At 39.0% G+C, this 24,049-nt stretch overlaps 1 protein-coding gene across 1 annotated transcript; it reads left to right on the top strand.

Moving 5' to 3' along the window:
* The first annotated feature begins 5,739 nt into the window (after positions 1–5,739).
* Positions 5,740–23,081, top strand: GGNBP2 (gametogenetin binding protein 2). Its single transcript, XM_019545647.1, has 12 exons — positions 5,740–5,820; positions 7,350–7,603; positions 8,910–9,008; positions 13,021–13,134; positions 15,564–15,773; positions 16,843–17,017; positions 19,578–19,772; positions 20,325–20,475; positions 20,661–20,786; positions 20,872–21,020; positions 21,560–21,808; positions 22,500–23,081. The coding sequence occupies exons 1-12, from the start codon at positions 5,740–5,742 to the stop codon at positions 22,701–22,703; spliced, it is 2,007 nt and encodes a 668-aa protein (XP_019401192.1). The 3' UTR covers positions 22,704–23,081.
* Positions 23,082–24,049: the final 968 nt, after the last annotated feature.

The raw sequence follows: 24,049 nt of genomic DNA, 5'->3' as shown, positions 1-24,049 counted from the left end.
GGACCTGCTCTGCAAGGAGACGAGCTCTGACCTGGTTGCTTCCCCCCCCCCCAAAAAAAGTCAGGGACTTCCTCCTTCTCCGCCCGCAGACCAGCTCTGTTTTGGGGCCCTGTTTTCAACGAGCAGCCCTGGGCTCCCTGTTACGGGCGAGGGGGGTGCAATCTGTCCCGGTGGAAATGACTTTAATTTAATGACAGTACTACAGAGGATCGCTTTTATTCAACTGACATGGATTTTGCCAATCCCCCCCCCACCCTAATTCTAGAGATGGTGTTGATTAGACCAACCCAGGTTTTTTGCAAAAACAATTTAAAAACAAAGTCTTTAATTAGGTTTCTTGCAAAAAGAACTTAAAAAATAAAGAGTTTTTTTGCAAAAAGAATTTTTAAATCTTTAAAGAGTTTGCAAAAAGAATAGGAAAAAATGTTCAACTACAGAGGTTTTTTTTTGCAAAAAAGAACTTTAAAAAATCTTTAACTAAAGAGGTTTTTTGCAAAAAAATCTTGTTGGTCTGATGCAAGGTGTTGTCTCAACTGCGAGCCTTTTTCCTCTAGACCAGTATGGCTACAACCTGGATACCTTTCATTGAATGATGTGTTCATTTATAATCTGCGTTCTCAACAAATTGAGGGAGGTGGTGGTCAGGTTGGGTTCACTAATTTAACGAAGTATTCATTCATTATGTACATTCTAAAATAATCAAGGGATGTTCTGGTCAGGTTGGGTTTATTAATTTAACGATACGTTCACTTATAACAGGCATTCTCAAAGAGTCGAGAGAGATTCTGGTCAGGTTGGGTTCACTACTTTAATTTGACAATATATTCGTTCATAGCATATGTTTTAAAATAATTGTGGGAGCCAGTGATTGGGCTGGGTTCACTGTTTTTATTTTAGAACATACATTATAAATGAGTATATCATTAAAATAAAGTAACGAACCCAGCCTGACCACACCTCTCTCAGTTATTTTAGAACCTACTTTATAAATGAATATATCCTTAAATGTTCGTTCTAAAATAATTGAGAGAGATATTGGTTGGATTGGATTTCGGACCAGGTGGGTTAAAGACATGGTGACGAAAGGTAAATTCTTCACCAAAACACTCTTGGCCATTTGGCTGCCTTGTCCCTTCAGTGCGCTGTGCCACTAGTGTAAAGTGTGCAATTTTCATGCCGCTTGAAGTGGCAAAATGGATATTGGTTGGATTTTTTTTGTGTGTTGTTTGAGAGACACAAATGTAATCCCTGAGCCTGAAGAAAGGTGTGCGCACTCAACAGCTTGCAGAAAAAGGTATTTCTTTTTTGCAATTTCTTGGTCTAATAAAAGGTATCATCTGTGGACCAAGAGTTTTGCATTTCTTTTAGTGTCAGACCAACACGGCTGCCAAATACATACCTGGATCTGGGGACTGTGTCATCTAGGTCTTTTTCTCATATTTTGTAAGGGATGCTTTGGAGGAAGGTGCAAGGAGTCCCATGGTAGAAAATCATGAAGGATTTAAAGCCTAGGGCACGGGCCTGGGTGGAGCCGCGTCTGTTTTTCCTAATTTTTGCCCCTTGGGGTTTGTCTGTAGCTGTAAAACATAATATGGTTTATTCCTAATGTATTTATTTCTCTATCCAGTAGAATAAGATATTTTCACAATCTGTATAAATGCCTGAATATATTGTGTGTGTTAAGCTATTGGCCTTGTGACACCTAGTGCTGTTAGTTATGCATTATGTAAAAATTTATCCACTTTACATTTCTCTCTGTTTCCAGTAATAATCTTTCCACACTCTGTCTTTCTCTCTGTTTCCACCATTTCTTATTATGAGAGGGTGGACAAGACACTGATTTTTATGGATTTTTGGCTATTCTTTATTTTGTTTAATTCTCAGATATGTCAAGGAAACAAATATTTCATTCTTTCCAGTCTCTTCTTGCTTCCAATCATTTTTGCTACCTGTCCTCTCTCTTTTTAGTACAGGGACCAGAACTCCATACAGTATTGCAAAGGGGAGAGTCGCATAATCAATTTATGTGTCTACCATTTTCTTTTTCTTTATCCTACTACTTTTATTGCATGCACAGTACAAGTTTGCATTGAGATGTTTAAGGATGGCCTGATTTTCCCCCCCCCCCCCGTGAACGGTTAGTTAACTTAAAACCCAGTAGCATGTAGAGATTGCTGATGACATTTCAGGTGCATTGTTTTCTCATTGTATTATTTTAAGGTCTGTGCAAAGAAAAAATATTTATTGGCAGTGTGTCAGCAGAAGACTAGCATGGTCATATTATGTGCACGTACAAATGCAAGCCTCTCTTGCATGTGCAGGAGTCTTACTGTTCTAGCTAATCTGCAGTATGGGTGGCTTAAAATTCTACAATTCTAAAATTCCTCCTAATTTTTAGTTGGCCTGAGTCTTGTCCTACATGTCTGGGTGTTTGTGATGTTAAAGTGTCGATGTACTTTTATGCTAAAGATGGGCTACAGTTATGAGTAAACAGGTTCCTGTGTATAGGTGTAAGTTGCTTTTGATCCCTTTGGCTGAAAAATGTTTGTATAAGTGCAAGTCATTCTCCACATAAAGAGGATTGCTCTGGGTCAGGTTCTCATGCTCTTCCCACTATTGAATTATAAGATGCTTGTTTCTAGGTACAGTGGAAGCTTTCCTTTAACAGAGCTACAGAGATAGGAGTTGAATGGACTCTGGGCTTTTTGCCCTCCTCCCAGATTTATCTATAATTCTTAAAATCCTAAAGTCTTGACAGTTCTGTAGTCTGCCAAGCTTGGGGGTAATGCTAACTTTTTTTTTATTTTAAAGAGACAAAATAAGAATGTTCCAGGTGCTTATTGACTGGTATAATAAGGCTGGTGTGTAAATTATTTAATCTAGAAGGAAGGAGTTGGTGGCCCCAAATTGGTATGTGTGTGTCTGAAATGGAATTCTCTGAAACTTGTTGCATTTTTTTGGAATAAAAAGGTGTAAAAAATTGCATAGCTAGAATAACATGTCGCTCCTTTTTAAAGGGAAAAAAATACACTGGCTTTACATGTTCTTATTTTAACCCTTCCGATAGAAACTGCTGAACATTAAAATATTTAACCTTTTAGGTTTCTGAAAATAACAGGAAGCAGCCTATGTGACCTCTGGGTCTAGGTTACTTATATTTTCACTTACTTCAGGGGGTGAGTGCTAACCATTATTCCTGTTCATAGAACTTCACCTGACAGCAGCCTGAATTGACTTGATCCTGAAGAGTTTCACTCTACTGTACAGAAACGCTGGAAGGCGTCCTTCAATAAAGGGTTGGGAATATGAAAGGAGGGTGATTAAGTACTATTCCTTCTTTTGCTAGTGGTGGATTATCTTGCTGTCACTCTTGCATATAGCCCATGCCCAGCAGGAGCACCAGATCACCATGGACGAGATTAGCATTCCCCAGGAGTATCCTGAAACCGACACGGGCAGCATGATCCTACGCTCCACGTGGCAATGACTTGCAGAAGGCATAGGGAATGGTGGCTTTTTTTTTTATTTTAGTAGCACTTAGAGGCTTCAGCAGTGTTGCCCTGTTGGACAGACACGACACAAGCACACACTGAATGTTTTTTGCACATAATCCTGCACCAACAAAAAATTTATAATGTGTTATGGGTCCTAGAAGGAGAAGCCAAGAGAAGTGGATAAGGAAGGAGCCAAAAAAGCATAAACTATAAATAGAGAGAAAACGCATCTACAAGGAACAGAAAACTCCATTAGTGTTCCAGTGCTAGCACATATAGGATTGGGACAAAGTTCATTTCCTTACTTTCTAGGCTTGGAGAGCAGAGTTTATCCTTCCGAAGTGACCTCTGGCCAGCTGAAGGAGCCGTATTGACTGGCTGAAGGAAAATGCATCATCTCTCTCTGGAGTTTGTTTTGGTGATTATGAGGGAAGTAGGGAGTGGAATAAGAGTCTCAGGAGATTGCTTCTCTCCTCCCCAGCCAGTTGAAGAAAGGGTGCAAAAGAAGTGGTGAGGAGGAGGAAAATGGAAGCAAACTACTTAATATTAAAAACAGTCGTCATGGTGCCAACTTAGCTGGCAATCTTATTGAAAGGAGATTTAACAATAGCAGTTTGTTGCAGCATATTTTCTTCACCCCTTAGGTGACTAAAACTTAGTTTTAAAAATATGTTTTATTTACACTGGCTTACTCTGCATTTCTCCACTTGGACAGTGTAAATCAATTAAGACTTTTGCATCCAGTCACTCTCTTCATATGGTGCAGTTTGAAGTCAGAACAGAAAGATACTTGCCAGTTATCCAAGGGAAACTTTGAACTGAACATTTTTCTCGGATTTGGCCCTTTTGTAAAAGCCCATGTACAGTGAAAACCAGTTTTTAGCCAAATTTGAACTGACCTGATTCTGTAGAGAGATTTAAATAAGCTGATCCTCACTGACCTCAGTGGGACTCTGGTCATACTTGTTCATTCATACATGTGAAGTCAGTTTCAGGATCAGGGCTTTACCTATTAAAAGGCCTAGCTGGGTTGGTATGGAGCAGGGTCGATAAATGAAATTGCAGTACTCAAGTACTAGGACGGAGCAAATGAGTTCTGGTAGTGATTTGCTCAGCTAGTTATGTAAGTAAATTAAAGGTACATAAAATGTGGATACCCTGTAAAAGATTTTTAGCTCGGTTCCCTCTGCATCTTCCTTTATCCATGCTGATTACCATAAATAGTGGAGGAGCTGTAAAGAGAGACTTACCTTAAGTGTAGCCATGAGGGAGTCCAGTTCTCATGTCTGGGGGCAAAGATGGTCCTAGCAATTTGAACACTAGTGGAAGAGGAATGTAGGAAGGAATACTTGTTTTGTCTTGGGTACATCTGGTGAAAATTAATAGTTTATTTATTGTGCCAGACTAGCACAGAGCGGCTGCCTACACAAACTCCATGATGTGATACCCTAATAATTGGCTCTAAAGTATGAGGGAACTTGCACTTTGCAAATAAGAGTACCTTTTACTGGCATTTTGGCTTCCAAAAAAATGTAGTGCTTCTCATTTTGAAATCCTAAAATTATGTGGTTATCTATTAACAAATTGCAGCCTAAGTAAGTACCTTACTTTTTCCTAATCTTGTCACTTATTTAAGTTTCACTATGGAGGGCAAAAATATGAAATGTTGCATCAATAATCACGTAGTAAAAGCGTAAGCCAACAGAGCTAGGAATTACTTGAGAACTGCAGCTATAGTCATACAAAATCATGTCTACCTTGGAGTATCTTGTTACTATAATATATTCTTAATGAGCAGTAGACTCAGAAGTCATTAAACTGTCATATATGTGTGACTGCTCTTCTGTAACTTTATAGTTGTAGTTAAGCTGTTGGATCAACTTGTATCCTAATGCCTGAAATAATATAACTTCTTTTCAATTTAAAGTAGTGCTTCAAATATTGAACATCGTATTAGTAATATAAAATATTGCTGTCTCAGCTAGCAATTTTTTTGTTCATCTAAAATGGCCCTTTAGGAATTGCCAGGTTAAAAGCATGTCTAGAACATGAAGACGGGGTGAAAGCTTTGACAATTTTTAATACCACTAAATGGAGTACTTTCTTCTCACTTTACAGTACTGGAAGAATTAAAGTGGATTTACTAGACATCTGTACCTGTATCTTTTCAAAGGAAGAATAATAAATTCTGCATTTGTTTGTTTGGCTACATATTTTTTGAAAAATAATTTTTTCTCTTGTTTAGATGGTGATGGAATTTCCTGATAACGTGCTAAACCTTGATGGACATCAGAATAATAGTGCGCAATTAAAGCAGTTCATTCAGGTAAACCATGAAGATTTTAATTGCCTGCCAATTAAAAAAAATCTATGCGTCAGACTTCACAGTCTGTGATTACTTGACTGACTTTTTTCAAAGTTTTACTTGCCACTGTGTAAATGTTCGCTGTTACATTAAATACGTAGTGAAATGCCTCTTATGCACCAGCGCCAAAAGATGCATTTTATTCCATTCCCTTGCAGTTGGTGTTCCTGTACATTATGATCTTTATCAGGATGTAGTACTATGGTATTTAAAACTGAAAATTTCCAGCAAATTGGAATCCGTTGGTCAATGCCAATGTAAATGAACTTCGTACAGAAACCAGAATTTCTAGTTATATTTTGATCCATTATTTGGGTTTGGGAATGCTGTACTGTATTTACTAAAATAGAAATTTGTCACTGTGGAACATCAGATTCCTCCGACGTACTCCCAAAACGGGGGTGACAGCATTCATTTATACCTTGGTTGCTAGTGGGATACTAAAAGACAGATTTGTGGTTCCCACAAAACTCTCTATGCTAGCAAAGTCGTCTGTTTCTGTTGTGCCCATTTTCTTTTATCTCCTTTAGGCTAGAGCTGTCGGCATTGGGCAGAGTGTGTAGCTTCTTGCATTTCTGTAATGTAGTATATTAACTGCTGCGTTTCAGATACAGATGCTGCATGTAAAGCATTTCTCTGCAGGATAATGGGAGAGAAATCCAGCAGAAGCAGCTGCTAGTTTTTAGTGCTGTTAGTCAACTGTTGGGAAGTGAAGGGTTGTTGCAACGTGCCATCATTGTCAGATTATCCCTGATGCAGTAAAAGAAGTCAATTTAAGTCAGTATTTTAATTATCTCCGGTATTTTAAGCATCGTTTTAAGGAAGTAATACATGACTGTTAAAACCGAAAAATTAAAATAGTGTCTTTTCTTTAATTCAATTTGTGCTTTGACACCATATTTTTAAGTTGTTTTCACTCTCCCTGTCCTGGTTATGCAGGGTCACTGACTGTTTGCCTGGTGTGTTAAGACTTGTATAAATGCAGTAAATTATGACTTATCAGAGAGAGTTGGTAATAGTCCTGCACTGAGAGACCTTGCCAGTCCCGGCTGTTCCTGTCCTGTCCTTGTGCTCGAATGGAGGAGCCTGTGTCTCTTTGGTAGTAAAGGCACTTCAGAGTTGTCATCGTGGAATAACAGTATTTCTGATAAAGTGGAATAGGGAAAGGACAGGAGAATAAGAATTGCTTTCTTTTTGTGAGGCTGCACTCTAAGGCTCAAAATAGTGCTGATGGTAACAGAAGTTCCTCCTATGATAGTAGCAGGAATACTTTTCTTCCTGTGTTGGTTCCAGGCTTGTATGGGTTTTTGTCCCAAATAATTATCTCATCAGTAGTGAACTAATGACCCGAAAGCTTAAACGCTGCAGATCCTTACAAAATACCTTTAGTAGATAGTAAAATGCTGAAAACGTGAAAACCTATGTTTAAAAATCAACCCTTTAGAGATTTTTAACGGCGTTCTCTCTCTCTCTCTCTCTCTCTCTCTCAGCGACATAGTATGCTTAAACAGCAAGATCTAAATATTGCCATGATGGTGACATCGCGTGAAGTCCTGAGTGCACTTTCGCAGCTTGTCCCATGTGTCGGCTGTCGTCGTAGTGTGGAACGTCTGTTTTCCCAGCTTGTTGAGTCTGGAAATCCAGCTCTTGAGCCTCTAACTGTTGGCCCAAAGGGCGTCCTTTCTGTAACTCGAAGCTGCATGACGGATGCAAAGAAGCTTTACACTTTATTTTATGTGCATGGGTAAGTAACTCCTGATTGGCATATGAAAACACAGTTGCTCAGGTTGTTCTTTCCTTGCCCCACTCCTGAAAGAAGAAAACTAACCTCTCTGCCTAGCTTTCTTGGTGTAAATACTGAAGTGTTATTGGCACTTTGATCAGATACTACTTAGTTGATTGGTTTTGGGTTTTTTTGGTTTTGTTTTTTTTGAGTAGGGCTAAATTAAAAACTGTGTGATCTAATTACTCTTTCATGGCCAGTTGCATTTGTTCTTTCCAGTTGAAGGAGACTGAGGATTAATATTTAGGTTTTTAGCTGTTTGGTGCTAAGTAAGTATATGTATAGTTTTAGCAGGCATGTTTAGAGGAAGAGTTTTTACCCCTCCAGATTGTAAGCATTAATAGAAGAAGATTTCTGTGTCTTGCTCTTGCAGTACAGTAAATTGGGTAGACCAGTGCCCTTTAGTATTGGAGAGGGTGCGGATTTAAACCCTCTTGAGTGCATCCCCACAAGCACGCACATGTAGTTTGCCATGCTGCAAACCCATTTGCCGTGCTGCAAAGAGCACATTCCCTTGTTTGCTGTATTCCTAGTTTGCAGTGCAGCAGTTGTTGTTTGTTTGCTTGTTTGTTTGTTCGTTTGTTTTTAACACTAGGAGATCCTGGTGTTAAAAAAACAAAAACCAAACAAACAACAAACCCAAAAAACCACAGCAGCAGCAAAAACAACAAACAAACAAAAACCAACCAAACAAAAAAACTTGGTGGGGCATGTGGCTACAATGCGCACTGCCCATAACCTGGTTGGCTTGAGCCATGCTCCAGCTGCCAGCCAGGCTCTGCATGGCCGGATCACCACCATAGCAGCCACAGGAGGACCCCAGGTGCTGGCCCCAGCCTCCCCCATCTCACCTGGGGCAATCTGCCACACCCCAGAGTGCATGTGCAGGAGCAAATATGTGCTGCTGCTAGTTGTCCCTGGGGAAATGTTTGTTCATGGGGACGTGCCTTCTGTGTCTGCTACCCTTAAAAGCTAGCGGCTACTCTGGCACATGAGACTGAGACTGACTTGCTTTGCTTTTTAGAAAGGTTCATTGTTTGTTTTTTTTAATTCACCTGAGCTATTGAAAAGAGACTTTGTATAGTCAAAAGCAAAAATAGAGGCAGGAAGAAGAGCTTGGAGTTTGTGAATCTGTGCAAAATATTTGTTTCTTTGGTAATAGTTGAAACGTTATCTGTCCATTTGAGTAATCTTGTGAGTGTTCTTGGAAAAATGTAAATTTAATATTAAAGGCAGTTTATGATTTTTTTTTTTTTTAATTACATAGGTCCAAATTGAATGACATGATAGATGCAATTCCCAAAAGCAAGAAGAACAAGAGATGTCAATTGCACTCCCTAGACACGCACAAGCCAAAACCTTTGGGGTAAGTTACACGAACAAGGGTACGATGTCAGTAAAAGTTGTCCTGTGTACATTGACATTTAAAAATATTCAGGGAATGGCCTTATAAGTATGAAAAGACAATTTGCTAGTATGAAGAGAAATTGTATTTTCAATACACTGCTTCTCTGCATGTTAAAGGTATAGAGATGGAAAGGAACACTATGCTGTATTAAATGGTGTATGCATTATTATTGGCCTAGAAATCTTTGGCGAGTAATATTTTAAAACTCTTTTTTGAAGACCATTTTTCACAACTGATGTCATAGCTGTGAGCTTACTTTTAAAATTGGTAGTAGAAATGTCTTCAGAAAAACATGATCTGAAAAAGCTTAAGTTTTCTGAGAAACCTTGGATGATATATATTATATTATATATAATCATGTTCAGAGGGCCAGCTTTTAAAAGCATGAGTATAACTTGGGTTTTTTATTGTTTAGCTGACCAGAATGGATGGATTTTAGTAGCAGATGTTTTAATCCAAGTATTCTTAAATGTAATTAGATAACCAGTAATCATGAATATTTTTTGTTTGTTTGTTTTGTTTTTTTAAGAACATGGCAAAAGGTTCAAACAGCAAAACTTCTTGCCGTTTTGTGTTGTTACTGGTATATTTGTTTATTTTGGTTTGCATTGAGGTTGAAGTAATTGCAGTGTTACTTTGGCTGAGTATTCATTTGAAACCAAATAAATTTGATTTTAAAGATTTGGCGAGCATTTGTAGGAAAAGCCAACTAGTGCATGTACATCTTAAAACTTGCACGTGGTTACTTGAAAAGCTGCATCATAATGGGGCATGGTAAGAGGTGTGTGAGTTTGATTGTTTATTTTTAAAATCTTTGACAGAAAAGTTGTTCTGACATTCTTTTCACTTCTGGCTTTGTCCATCTCATGAGGTTGTGTCTTGTTGGACAATTTTGTCAAAATTGTGACCTCTGACCTGTTAAGGTGGATTTATCGTTTTACGTTTCTGACACCTTTTGGAGTCAGAGCTGTTGTATAACACTTTTAAAATGGGACCAACCTTTTGGGCCTCCCAGCACTACTGCATGTCAAGAGTTAACTAAATAGCGTATATGTGTAAATAGCTAACTTGCTTTACAGTATTAACTGTCTTACAACTGTTGTCAGCTACTCTTGTGCTGTTGAGAAGTTTCTTCGTGAATCTAGTGCTTGTTTAAAGCAATAGACAGTTCAGTTCAGTGAGGTTTGATATATTTTTGAGTGAGGTTTCTTGTCATGCAGGATGAAATTTTCAAGACTTGGGAATAGGAACATGCAGAGCAGGAATTGTTCCAGTTAGTCTTCCCTCCCTCCCCTTGTGCTTTCCCCCCAATATCTTCCAAGATTTGGGGTGCCAAATTCTGTATTCCTGTTGTGCTTCTGCTATAACCACTCTGATTTCAGATTTAAATAGGGTGCTCATTAAACTGTCACAGTGCCTCCATTCTCTTAGCTGTTTTTACTGTGACTTGAAAGAGATTTTCTGTAATAAAGCAGTGCATGGATTTACACATGCGCTGTGCTGCAGAGTAGACTAATTAGCTCTGTAGTAAAGCGACACCATCTACACATGCACCCATATTAGGGAGCAGTAAATTAACTAACTCTGCCATAGGGTACTATCCTACAGCAGAGGACAGTACTGTCCTGCAGCAGAGGAAATACATGTAGACTCTAACCAGGGTGGGGCACAAGGGTGCTCCAGTGTGGGGGCTGCCTGCCACCTAGCCCTGCACTGTAGCACCCTCGTGCCCCAGCCAGCCTTGATGCTGCCACCCGGAACCTGGGGCTGACCCCCGCCACGGCCTCGTGTCAGCCCATGGCTGCTCTGCCCCAGCTCAGACTGCTGCGGTTCTGGATGCACGTGCAGATGCAGTGCTCAGGAGCAGCGGACTCTAGCATGAACTACACCAGAATTTATTGAGTTGTGCAAATTGCACATGTAGATGCTCCCACTTAGGCCTAATTTAGTCCCTGTGATCCTTGTCAATGTTCTTACCTGTGTTGATGCTTTTTTGTTAAGACGACCAAAGCTACTAGTGTGAAATTAAATAGTTAATCCTTTTCACACAGGGATGTTTGCTAGATATTGGAACTCTGTATGGCTAGTTTTAGTCCAAAATAATTAAAACCAGAATAAACAACAAACTAAAAACAATCATGGAAGTTGCGTGACAATTGCAGATTACCACTGCTCTACTTTGAAGTTGAATCTTTCCCATAGCCATTGCCTTACCTGTTTAGATTGCAGTTTCTTCAGGCTGGTGATTATCTTGTATTTTTTAAAACATCTCATGCAAACCAAACTATAACTTGCCTGTTCTTTATACTGGTTTTATAGACAAAACCTGAAATGTCAGTAGACTATCCTTGGTTGAAATATATTGGATCTTTGCCTGTTTTACTTGTGTTCTGCCTCTTGCATGGTAATCAGCCTGTTAGAGCCCGATCATAGGTTTCATATTATAGGATGCATTTTTCTCCACAAAATCAATATTTTTCTTGTTTATGTCCATTCACCAAAAGGCCAGATAAAATGCATAGCAGGTGTTTAGGCTGTCTTTGCAATTGCAGATAATGGCACTCAGTTCAGGGCCTGAATAGTATAATTTGTTTACAGTAATTAGAAGAGAAATTTGGTACACCCATTTTTGTTACACATCGGAGTAGATCGGTTGAAGTGAATCTCTCTAGCACTCTAAAAACTTGCAGGTTAATATTGCATGTGTAGAAAATATACATAGTATCTAAATTGAAGCATCCAACTCTGTCCTATGCTCAGTTTACTCTTATACGCAGGGCTTGAACCACAGAAGCAATTGGGTGGCATTAATATTCAGATTGATACAGTTAAACTTGCTTGTTTGAATGGAAGAGAATATATTGGACTAGTCAGAAAGGGGTGAAGCAAAACTTTGTGAATAGGGAAATTTCGTTCTCATTTGCAAGAAGCTTTGGCTTTTAAATAATCACTGCTATTCCTCATGCATATTACATGTACAACATAAACTTGGTATCTGTTTTCTTGTGTTCTGTAATAACAGGTAGTCGGTATGTGTGTGTCTTTCGACTGACAAAGTCTTGAGCCTATAATGACACCCTTCTTTTGGGGGGTTGAAAAATAACTAATATGGTTGTTAGTCTTGAGGGCCTGTCTCTACTTCACCAGAGTAGCTATCTTGGATTATTTTGGTGCTCTCTCCCCTCTGCATGGACAAACTTATTCTGGAATGAGAGTGCTTTTTCCAATTTAGCATTGTCTATAAATGTTCATTTGAGAGCTTAAATAGAAACAGCCTGAAAAACTAGCCATCTTGGAAAAACTTGGTGTATAGAAAAGCCCTGATAAAAATGCCAATTGATGTTTTAAAAAGCTTGTGAAATTGTACAGCAAAGAACCATTTTGGCAAATGTGATTGTTTGAGACGATAAAGTTAAAAATCATTTAAGTTGTATTCCCTATAGGGTTTTTTGTGTGGATATTTTAGATATTTCCTACCAAAGCTATTTTAATAATGGAAAAAAAATCACGTTTGTTCTTTAGTCTTAATTTTTCACTTGATGTCATAATGATTCTAGTTTTGTGACTGCAAAGGACAAAATCCATCAGATCTTGTGGAAGTTTTAGAGTTATCTTTTTGTATTTTGGCGTTTGTAGCATTCAAACAAAATTAGTGAACTTGGTAGTGTTTTGATAAAGTAAGTTGCAGGAGAATGTTTAGTTTATTGTATACATTGCGTAGCTATAAATCTCTTTTAATAATATGCTGCAGTGAAGGGAGCAGTAGCACACTCAGTACAGAGAAATTAGGTGCAGATAAGAAAAGTAGTGAAGACAGCAGGAAGGAGAGCAAGTGTAAGATCACATTCCACTATGGACCTTTCCAGGGAGCAGCCAGGTAAAACAACTAAAGAAAAATAACACTACAGCTTTGCTTTTTTGTTTCACTGTTAAAAATAAAAGACCTAATATACACTTCTTTCTCTTTTAGGGGTTGTTGGATGGATGTGTGGGAACTCATGTCCCAGGAATGCAGGGATGAAGTCGTTTTAATTGATTCTAGTTGTCTTTTAGAAACATTAGAAACGTATCTACGAAAACATAGGTATGTTAAAAAATAACAGCATTCTCGACTATGTACAGCGCAAACCTAGTTCTCTTGCGAAGCAGAGTATGTAAAGCTCACAACATCTGAAGGATTTCAGTCTGTTAAGGGTAAACTGGAAAGAACTCTATAAAGTTCTCAGTTTTATGTTTTGCGTAGCACACTTCTGTGGCGTTCTGTAACAGTTGAGTCTGCACAGATTTGAAAACTGTTTGTGTTATCTCTGGAACCAAAAATACAGTTCTATTGAATAGAATTTAATTTTTAATGAAACTATAAACTAATAGTTCTGTATACCAAGCTAAATTTTATAGCAGTGCATTTCTAAAAATGACATAGGCCCCCATCTACCTATGCAGGTAAAGGCACAATTGGATTTAATACTTGATCTTTGGCTCTGCCTGCATTAGCAAGAAGCAGGCTGCCACGGCTTTGAGGGGACTCCCAGCTGTGGATGCCACTTGCAGTTGGGACCAAGAGCCCAGTAAGATGTGGAACTACCAACCCCCATAGCCATGGGGTGCTGCTGCAGTCTCCTATTTGCCAGGGGTGTGGAGTGCAGCTGAGAGTCTACCAGACCTTGGTGCGTGGTGTGCTCCCCAGCGCCTGGGAGATGACAGCAACTGCAGTCACCCTGCAGACTGCCCACACATGCAAATTAAGGCTGGGTAGAAACCAGCTATAAAGTTATTACACTTTTTCAAGCAGTAAATTTATAGCTGGTTGGACCTTTGTAAGGCAGGATAGTTCATTTGCACTTGTAGCCAGTCTAAATTCATAGCGTAATTAACAAGGTAATTGCACAACTGATCTAATGTATTGAGGGAGCCATAATAGTGAAATTTGCCCTCAATTTAAAAAAAAATAAATCAAAACTGTCTTCACCAACAGGATATATACGGGAAGAGTTAAATGAACTTGAGTACTATATTACTTCCAAAATGTAAAAAGGGCTTCTAACTGGGATTCCTGTTTGCTCTCATGATTATAGTGAAACACATGATTTTAAAAGGAGACCTATAATGATAGAAGTAAGAGTAGTGTTAGGGTTGCAGTCGCACATCAGTGGTTTTCAAAATTAGGTTTTTATGAGTGTGTGATTAACCGTCCTCTAGAACCATGATCTTTTGTCTAGAAAAAAGATAGGGCGCTTGTCTGGATGTGGCCACTGAGTGCAAGCACAGATGTGCGGCATGTGGTGCTGCGGATCCATCTGTGGCGCCACACGCCACTTACGCATGCGTTTCTTGCACTGCTACCTTGCAGTGAGGGTGGGGTTTGACCTCAGGAGATCCTGGCTTGCCCTACCCTATCCGGGGTAACCTGCCACATGCCAGAGTGTGCGTGGCATGGGCATTCCCCAGGGGCAAGTAGCAGCAGTGTGCCTCGTCTGGATGTGCACTCATCTGGAAGTGCCCAGTGTGACAATTTTGAATGCCCACTAAAATGCAACTGCAAATGTAGAGGAGTTGAAAAATTATTCCAGCAGTCCAAATGCATCAATCTAAATTACAGGAAGAAGAAAAATAATTGATTAATTAAACACTTACGTTATAAAAGAAATTGAGTCTTTAATATCTACAAATATTTAATATTTACTATATTAAAAATTGTTTTGTTGGCAACATACCTAATGTGACACTTGAACATGGATTAATACTTATTACCATTGTTTAAATAGGATGTGAATGGGCCTTTTCTTTCTCTTTTTTTTATTCATCATCCACTGGACATATGATTGACTTATGTTCACCCCCCTTTCTGACTCTTCAGAATTTAAAATCTGAAACAAGAACACAGATTAGGACCATACATGCTTTGAACAATTGTAGCAAACTCTCTTGAATAATTAGAACCTCCTTGAATATCAAATTATGCAGCATGGTAAATTCTAACCTACTCACAGGAGGTTTAATAGAAATGCACGTCTTATACAACAGATGTAAAATAAGTATTCAGTTTGTTATAGCTGGTCATTCACTTCAGTATATTCTAGGTTAGTCAGTTCTTAGTAACTTAAACTAATATTTTGTAAAGGTATAGGAATTGTCAAGCTGACTTGACCTCTTCAAAAATTCCCATGTTGGATGGCTGTGGAATATCCTGTCTTTGGGGAAGTTTCTTCCCAACCTTACCTGTTAAAGCTTGATTCGTGCCTGAAGCATGAGGTTTCTTATTCAGAACTTTAGAATTCATCCTAATAATATATTAATAACTTTGAATGTTATCCAAGTAAATATTTGATTGTTCAATCTTTGGAAATGGTTTAAATCTTACGGTGTACTTGTTGAATAACTGGAACGTGCAGTGTTCTATCACTACATGAGTGTGCTGTAAACTGGATTAAACTGTGCCCCAAATTTCTATTTCAATAAGAATTCTCCGCTCATCCCTTTTTTTTTCTTTTTTTTTTTTTTTTATAAATACAGGTTTTGCACTGACTGCAAAAATAAAGTACTTCGGGCATACAATATTCTTATTGGTGAGCTAGATTGCAGCAAAGAAAAGGGCTATTGTGCTGCACTTTATGAGGGTTTGCGTTGCTGTCCACATGAACGTCACATACATGTATGCTGCGAGACGGATTTCATTGCACATCTATTGGGTCGAGCTGAACCAGAGTTCGCAGGAGGGTATGAGTATGTAATTTGCTAGAGTGGGCTATCTAGCGCTTTGCTTCTTTATTTTTATCGTTGAATGTATATTGCAATGTGGTATTTTTTGCCTTCTTGCTGCATAATAGACTTCTGTATGTAAACATTTGTATTTGAAGTATATCTTCTGGGTAATGCTTCAAAACAATGAACATTTCATTATGGCCTCATGACTTAAGCACTTCTCAACTTACAAACAAGACTGGAAGAAACTGTTAAATGCCTTGCAATTCATTTGTTCATTCATTAGGGCTGCCTTGCTTTCGCCATTAAGGTGATAGAGGTGTGCGAAATAGAAAGGGAGTCCCAAGTCATACTGAACATTTTATATGTTTAAAAAAAAATAAAAATCCAGATTTCAAATATGAACTTAACTGCTGTCGTTCTATAATTGGATTTTGGATGTTGTTATCCTAAAATGTTCTAATAGCAGTATAGTTCAGAACTTGAACTATTTGGACCTCTTCCATAAAGCTTTTGACTGGGGAGAGAAACAAGCGTGTTACAATACTTACTCTTACTGGTTGTTACAATAATGATAAAGTTGCTTTGTTGAAAGGTAACCAACTCATAAATTGGTATACCCCTCCATATGCCCTTTGCTTCCTAAACCATCTCTCAAACCAGAGACACAACCCCCCGACAGAAGCTTGTTTGATTGGATCCCCTAAACATTCAAAAGTATGACATGTCCTGCAATCCCCTTCATCACCAGCAGCCATGATCTGGTGGGATAACTCCCCAAAAGCCTCCGAACAGAGAGCACAATACAGCCCTTAAGGTGCTGTGCATACACGGACATGTTATGAGTGCGGTGACGCAGCTTCAGATTTTTGTTGTAGTCCTTTCTATTTTGCATCTGCATGCAGCAGTACCAAACTGGATAAACATAGTGGGATTATGCAAAAGTTTCTTCAACTTATTGAAAAACTCACCTGTTCAGCTGCTTTGAATGTACAGTAGTGTGTGACATGACTTGATATTGTGTGTTCTGGATATTGGTACGTCATTTGTAACCTTCTGTATTAACTGTGTGCAACCTTTATTCTTCTAGGCGAAGGGAAAGGCATGCTAAGACAATAGACATTGCCCAGGAAGAAGTTTTGACTTGTCTGGGCATTCATCTTTATGAAAGACTGCACCGAATTTGGCAAAAGCTACGGGCTGAAGAGCAAACATGGCAGATGCTTTTTTACCTTGGTGTTGATGCTTTGCGCAAAAGTTTTGAGGTAAAAATTGGTGGCTAGTTTCAATTCTTGTAAAGACTGAGCAACTTGGAGTTAATGTAGGAAACCTTTAATATAATATAAATATAATAATACAAGAGTATATATGGTTAGGAGGGACTTCCTAGGTCAGTGGCTCAACTCTTCTCCTGTTGTCTACAATAGTATTATAACTCCTAAACATGTTGATTCTTCATCACTGATGTATATTTCCATTATGATGTGAAATATTTCCTGGATGGTGGGAGAGAACAAGACCAGTCCTTATGTTCTGATACAATGCTGCAGTAGAATGGATTCTCCGTAGTTTTAACATGGGCAGAGGGACAGACTGAATTCCTGTCTACACCACAATTGTTAAATGTGGTAACAGGAGTTCCCTTGTTTTACCCTTAAGTATAGTAAAAATAGGGAATGTGTCTTTGATTTGTCATTGTGACAGAATGTTTATGTTCAAACTGAGCTGTATTCAGAAGTTTGAAACTCTCTTTAAAATCCTCCAGTTTTACTAACTGACCTAACTTTCAGTTGCTTGGCTCTCATGTGTCTTTCAATGCCTTTGGTATTAAAATAGCAAGTGTTTAATTGAAATAGCCTTATCATTTCTGTCTTTTTAAATTATGTGGTTTCTTTCATAATAGCTCCACTCTTTAATTACTGCTTTATGTCTAAACTATTTTAAAATAAATCAAGAGAGAGAGATAAAAAGTCAGTTTAGGAAAATAACCAATGTCTATAAATTCATTTATTACTGCATATCCAATTTCCTGTTGATGGAGTTGTTTCAGAAAGCAAAGCAATAGGAAGATCCTGATTTCAGGTTGTAATGTAACACATTTTTTGAGAAAGCTAAAGTATGTTTTCAGTTTAAACTAGTGAAAGTTCCTAAAACTTAATTTCACTGCGTTTGTTCTAAGTGCAGGTTATAAAGGGAACTTATAAGGCTGGGTATGAATATACAGTGACCAGCTGGCATAACACTTCTAGTTTAGCTTAAACTGCTTTCAGATGAACATAAGAAGTATATCTACTCATGCAATTTGTGTGCCTGAATAAACTCCTGGTGCAGTTCACACCAGAGTTTATTGCTCCCAGGTGCAGCATTTACACATGTGCCCGGGACTGCACCATATTGAGCCGGGGTGGTGCATCCCTGTCTGTCAGGGCACCTGGAGGGTCAGGCTGCCAGCCTGGAGCTGCTCTGCCCTGGCTCCCTGTGATGCAGAGGAGCTGGCTGGGGCAGTAGGATGCTACGGTGGGATGCTAGCTGGCAGGCAGACCCTGCACTGTAGCACCCTCATGCCCCAGCCAGTCCCTGTCACTGTCTGCGTGTGCATTGCAGCAGAGTTAATTCATGTACTCTTACCTAATAGGGCAGATATGTAGCTGTAACACTTTACTGCGGAGCTAGTCAATCAACTCTGCACTGAAGTGCACATGTAGATGCCCCCAAGGAGACCAGAAACTGTCAGTCTTGCTACAAACAGAACACGTTCATGCAGAATTACATAACTATAACTAACCATGTAGGCAAGTCCATGTTCTTAGCTTTCCATATATTATGAAATAATCTGATGTCCGATATCCCAATTTTGAGCTACCATTACCCTTTTAATGATAATTGCCACTACCCTTGATGTTGAAAGCCAGAAACTTTCTTTTACTCATCGTATACAAGCTGTTTTGACCAAGGAATACTGATTAATTCTGTTTCGGTACTGCTTATGTCTGCTGCCTTTCAGCTTTTTAGTGCTACAGTTCAGCCTGGGTGCTCAACCTCCAGTCTATGGACCATATGTGGCCTACAGAGTCCTCGTATCTGGCCTGCAGGGCTCCCCGTGAGTCAGGAAATTTTGGCAGTGGGAGAGCAGTGGCCGTTAATATGGCCACCCTTCCCCCAGCCAGATTCCCAAACCCCAAGATCCACACGGCCCATTGGAGCCCAGCCAAGCTTCCTTCCCACAGCTGGGCCAGGCCAGGCCATGCCCTTCCCCTCTCCCCACATCTCAGTTAGTGCCAGACCACACTCCCTTTTCCCTCTGCAGGGCTCGGTTAGGATTGGGCCATACCTCCTTTATTCTCTTGGGGCCAAGCCCCCTTTCCCTGTGGGGCTGGGTTGGGGCCAGACTGTGTGCCTCTGTGCATCTGGATGGTGGCTGTTGCGCTGCCCTGGGTGCTGGATTGGGACCATGGGCCAGATCAGGCACTGCCCATCTGGCCCACTGGGGAAAAAAGTTTGAGCACCACTGGTTTAGCTTAAAGATTTTTTTTTTTTTTTTCATTGACATTTCTTGAAAGAACTTAAATTTTTATACCAATACATTTTAATACACAAGTCTTCAGGGAGCTGCCTTCTCCCAAATTCTAAATCTAAACCTGAATTGATGCATTTTTCCGTAAAGTGATGAGAGAGAATTCAGTCATCACAGGAACATTGGAGAAACAGTTTGTTAATATGCCCTTTTTGTTTCCCTTTTTATTTTACATAAATGGAAAAGCTTTTTTTTTTTTTTTTGGGGGGGGATGATAATTTCTCTAAACAGACTTTCAATTTTATAAATAGATGGCTGTGGAAAAAGTGCAGGGTATTAGTCGACTGGAACAACTCTGTGAAGAGTTCTCAGAAGAAGAAAGGGTACGAGAACTAAAACAAGAGAAGAAACGGCAAAAAAGAAAGAACAGGCGGAAAAATAAGTGTGTATGTGAGATTCCTGCTCCTTTGCAAGCATCGGAAGAGAAAGAAACAAATCAGGAGAAGGTAAATGCTGCTGATCAGTATCTTAACTTTCTGCTGCCATTAAATAACTGTTCTCAGTAATATGGGAATAGCTTTGCCCATCACTCTATTGCTTCATAGATCCTGACTTTTTTTATGGGTTAGAGGTAATTTTTGGAATGTCTCACTGCTAGAATTTGATACCTTTTAGAAATAAGTCTGCCTTCTTGTAAAGGAATAGTTTATGATTAAGCCCACTCAGGTGTATGGTCACTTGAACTGTATGTGATCGTTGAGTAATCTAAAATAAAAGTCCTGCCAATAATGGCTTGCTGTTGCTTCAAGACATGCTGTTGTAGATCCAGCTGTTGTGGGGAGGACTAGGGTGGGATCCTCTGGTCCAGTGTACGGCATGTTCCAGCGCAGAAAGCGAGACTTGTACTTTTTGGAGGGGCAGAAATAACAGATGCAAAGAAGAACTAATTTTGTGGGAGGAGTATTTTTTTGTAGGTGTAGTGGGAAGGTAGGACAAAGGCTAATATTTGCTGACTTGTGTTTTCATACTTTCTGACTGTGTCTTGACTTTGTTTAAAGGAGAATTCTGACTTCATGGAAAATAGTTGCAAAGCCTGTGGTAGCACAGAAGACAATAGCAGTTGTGTAGAAGTAATTGTTACCAATGAAAGCACTTCATGCACCTGTCCTGGCAGTGGCACTCTGTTGGGTTCACCTAAAATAAAGAAAGGTATATGTTTTGTATGTTAAATTTCATATCTTTCATTCTGGAAAGCCTGTGGGGAAGATATTTTCAAGTATTTAAATCTTATTCTTTCAACTTTTTTTTTTAAGAGCTGTTTGTTTATAGAGGCCTAACTAGAAGATTTTTAACTGCTACTATCGATTTTACAGTAACCTCTCCTTTCATCCCAGGTTTATCTCCACATTGTAATGGTAGTGATTGCGGCTATTCATCTAGCATGGAGGGCAGTGAAACGGGATCTCGGGAGGGTTCAGATGTAGCCTGCACCGAAGGCATTTGTAACCATGATGAAAATGGTAAGTCAACACAAACTTAAAGTTCACGTTGTCCTAGTTGAAAGCCTAGCAAGTGGATCTCTGAGACATGCGCTGTCTTTTTTAGGTGATGACTCGTGTGTCCATCGCTGTGATGAGAAAGAGGAAGATGGGGATAGCTGTGTGGAGTGTTGGGCTAATTCTGAAGAGAACACAAAGGGCAAAAACAAAAAGAAGAAAAAGAAAAGCAAAACTTTGAAGTGCGAGACCGAGCACGTAAGGACACCAGTGTCTTTTTAGGATGCTAACTTAATTATGTGTTTTTTGTAATACAATTACTTCAGAGCTCACAACTTGTCTTGCAGCTAATGTTGTAAGCAAGGTAGCGTGGGTCTTTCTGTCCTTCTCTCTCATTCATACCTTTGTTTGAAATGGTTAGTCATACTAAGTCCTGGATAAGATTATGTCAACTACTTGTGGACGTTTGTATCTCATTTCTTCCTCCTGCTTCTTACCCCTTAGCATATACTTCAACTCTTGTAGGGTTACCTCTGATAAGCCAGTTATTTTTATAGTCCCTTTATCAGTAGTACCTGAGGGAAGACATGCAATTAGCATAGCAAATCCTCCTATTTCCAGTTATTCTAGTAAGGTACTGAAATCTTCTTTCCAAGTGGTGCTTTGTTGAACTGTAATGACGCAAGACTGTTTCTTGAATGTATCAAACTTAGTGTCCCAATGTGAGATCAAATCAGTATTGCAGGTCAAAGAAACCAAACTTCCAGTAATTCTTTGTAAATTGTCTTACCTCTTAGATTCAAAAACTTGGAAGCTGTATTACAGATCCAGGTAATCGTGAGTCCTCAGGAAATACTGTGCGCACAGAATTTCATCGTGACAAGACCAAAGACATGCATGCTGAAAGCTGCTGTAGCTCAGAAAAAAATGGGAAGCAATTGCCTTGGTTTGAGCACAGGAAAAACGTGTCACAGTTTGTAGAACCTACAGAACCAGCATCCGCTCCTGATTCTGGAAAAGGTGCCAAGAGCTTAGTTGAGCTCCTTGTAAGTAATATATTTGAATTTTAAGCGTGTTAAAATATGCTCCTTCTAAAGCAGTTGGGGTTGGCACTAGGAATAGGGAATTTAGTATCTAATATACGTGTGTAGAATTAGTACAGTGAAGAGATAACAGAAGGTGCTTATCAAACCTTTTTCAGTGGTCTGTTTGCCATTTGTGTGTGTAGAGATGATGATGAAGGCAGCCTTAAAGGAAGCGTATATATAATTTCAGTTTTTCAGGAATGTGTAAGTATTGTGACCAGTGGAATAATAGTTACAATGTTGAAATGAAGATATGTACATTGTCCATTCTCTCAAGTGCGGGTGCCAGCACATCGTGCTTCTCAGACAGGTTTTCTTCCTTGCTTTGCATCCCTGTATTCTCAAAGCTCCGTATTATCACCTGTCACTTGAAAATGGGAGAAAACTCTAGCAAAAGGTAGAGCTAGTTAGCTTCAGGGTTCACTGCTGAAGGTGGTATAACATTATGAATCAAAGTAAAGTGAGTTAGTTAAGTCTTCTGTCATCATGTGAAGGTTATCTTTTGTTCAAACAGCTGTATGCCTTGAACATGACTAGTCACATATATGAAACCCTTGGACCAAAGACACTAATTTGAAATATTGCACAGCGTATGCAGTCCTATACAGGGAGAGCAGTAGTCAGGTTTTTAACTACCTCTTTTCATTTGTAGGATGAATCCGAATGCACTTCTGATGAGGAAATCTTTATCTCACAAGACGAAATACAGTCATTTATGGCAAACAACAAGTCTTTTTACAGCAATAGAGAACAATACCGACAGCATCTGAAGGAGAAATTTAATAAATATTGCCGCTTAAATGATCGCAAGAGGCCCATTTGTAGTGGTTGGTTGACAACAGCTGGAGCGAACTAAATACAATAAAATAGCTCTGTCTTTCATTGAAATCCTCGAGATGACTACTGCGCCTTCTCTTTCAAAAACTTAATTTAGTGACTTATGGCAAAATTTTATCTTAAATCAATGTGATTCTTTTTTTTCTTTCTTTTTTTTGGGGGGAGGTTGGTGGAGGTGATTTCATTAATTTTGATCTTTCTTCAGGCTTGTATCTTTAGTTGAGTAGCTGTGCAAGCCTCTTATAATTTAAGCCATCTCTTTTCATTAAATGTTTCTCTTACTGTGAGACTTACAAAAAAAAAAAGCAACCTAGTGGCAAAGTAATGTTGTACCTATAATTCTGTACAGAATGACAATGAGCTGAATATAAGATTTTACAAAGTAGACATCCATTTGCAAAATGTTTTGGATGTAATATGTTAAAGCGCAATGTGCAAAATTTAAATAAAGAATATTTATTAATATGCATAGTAAAAGTTGGCTTACATGTTTCTGCTTTTCATGACACTAGACTCGAGTGTTAGCAGATCAGCTGTTTTCAGCGCAGCAGGACAGACGCACCTTTTTGTGAGTTCATAGCTTTCTGATAGCCAAACTAGCATATGAAAAAGAGTTGCCAGTCAAGTTAACTTCAGTGCGATATTTGAAGTCAAGTCAGTAGATCACAAATCCTTGATGAGCTGGCTGTTGTGACAAAGTGAAGAACACTTGGTAAATGCTGTGAGGATCCTAGAGTTCTAATGAACATGATTTGTAGGTTGAGCTTTCATATCAAATGTAGGAGGGGTTTCCCTTAAGATTTGCTGCTTTATTAGAAGTTTCCCCACCTCTCATTTGCTTCCCTAGCTACAACTGACTTTGAAACTTCATTTGAATCAACTGGGATTTAAATAAGCAAATAGCAAACAGATTTTCAACTTCTAGAGGTTTGCTTGATGGAGAAGTAGATGCTTTGGTTGGTGGAAGTCTGGAAGGAGATTGTTGCGTCAAACATAAACATACCTTCATCCTTAACTTTTTTTTTTTTTTAAATGTATGGTAATAATTATGAGAGAGAACTTATTGGTGTCACGGAATCATCTCTGAAGCAATGAAAATAGGGGACATGTATCGGCCTTATGAAATGATTAATCTTCAGGCTTCTAATTCTAAATAGACTCTAACTACAGGAGTCATCTGGCTGTACCTGGTAAGCCAGTTTCAAATGGAAAAAAGTTGCACTGTCTCCTAACTGTAGAGGTGATAACCCCTATATCCAGCTTTTACCTTTTGTACTTTGTACTCTAAGAAAGGTACAATAGTGCACTCAGCACCCACACATCCAATCAACTGCATGTTATTTCTCCTGTGCAGTGTCTTCTTTT

Source organism: Crocodylus porosus, unplaced genomic scaffold (assembly GCF_001723895.1).
Source record: "Crocodylus porosus isolate Cpor-Errol unplaced genomic scaffold, CroPor_comp1, whole genome shotgun sequence".
In the NCBI taxonomy this organism is placed as follows: domain Eukaryota; kingdom Metazoa; phylum Chordata; order Crocodylia; family Crocodylidae; genus Crocodylus; species Crocodylus porosus.
This window is presented reverse-complemented; position numbering and strand designations above follow the sequence as displayed.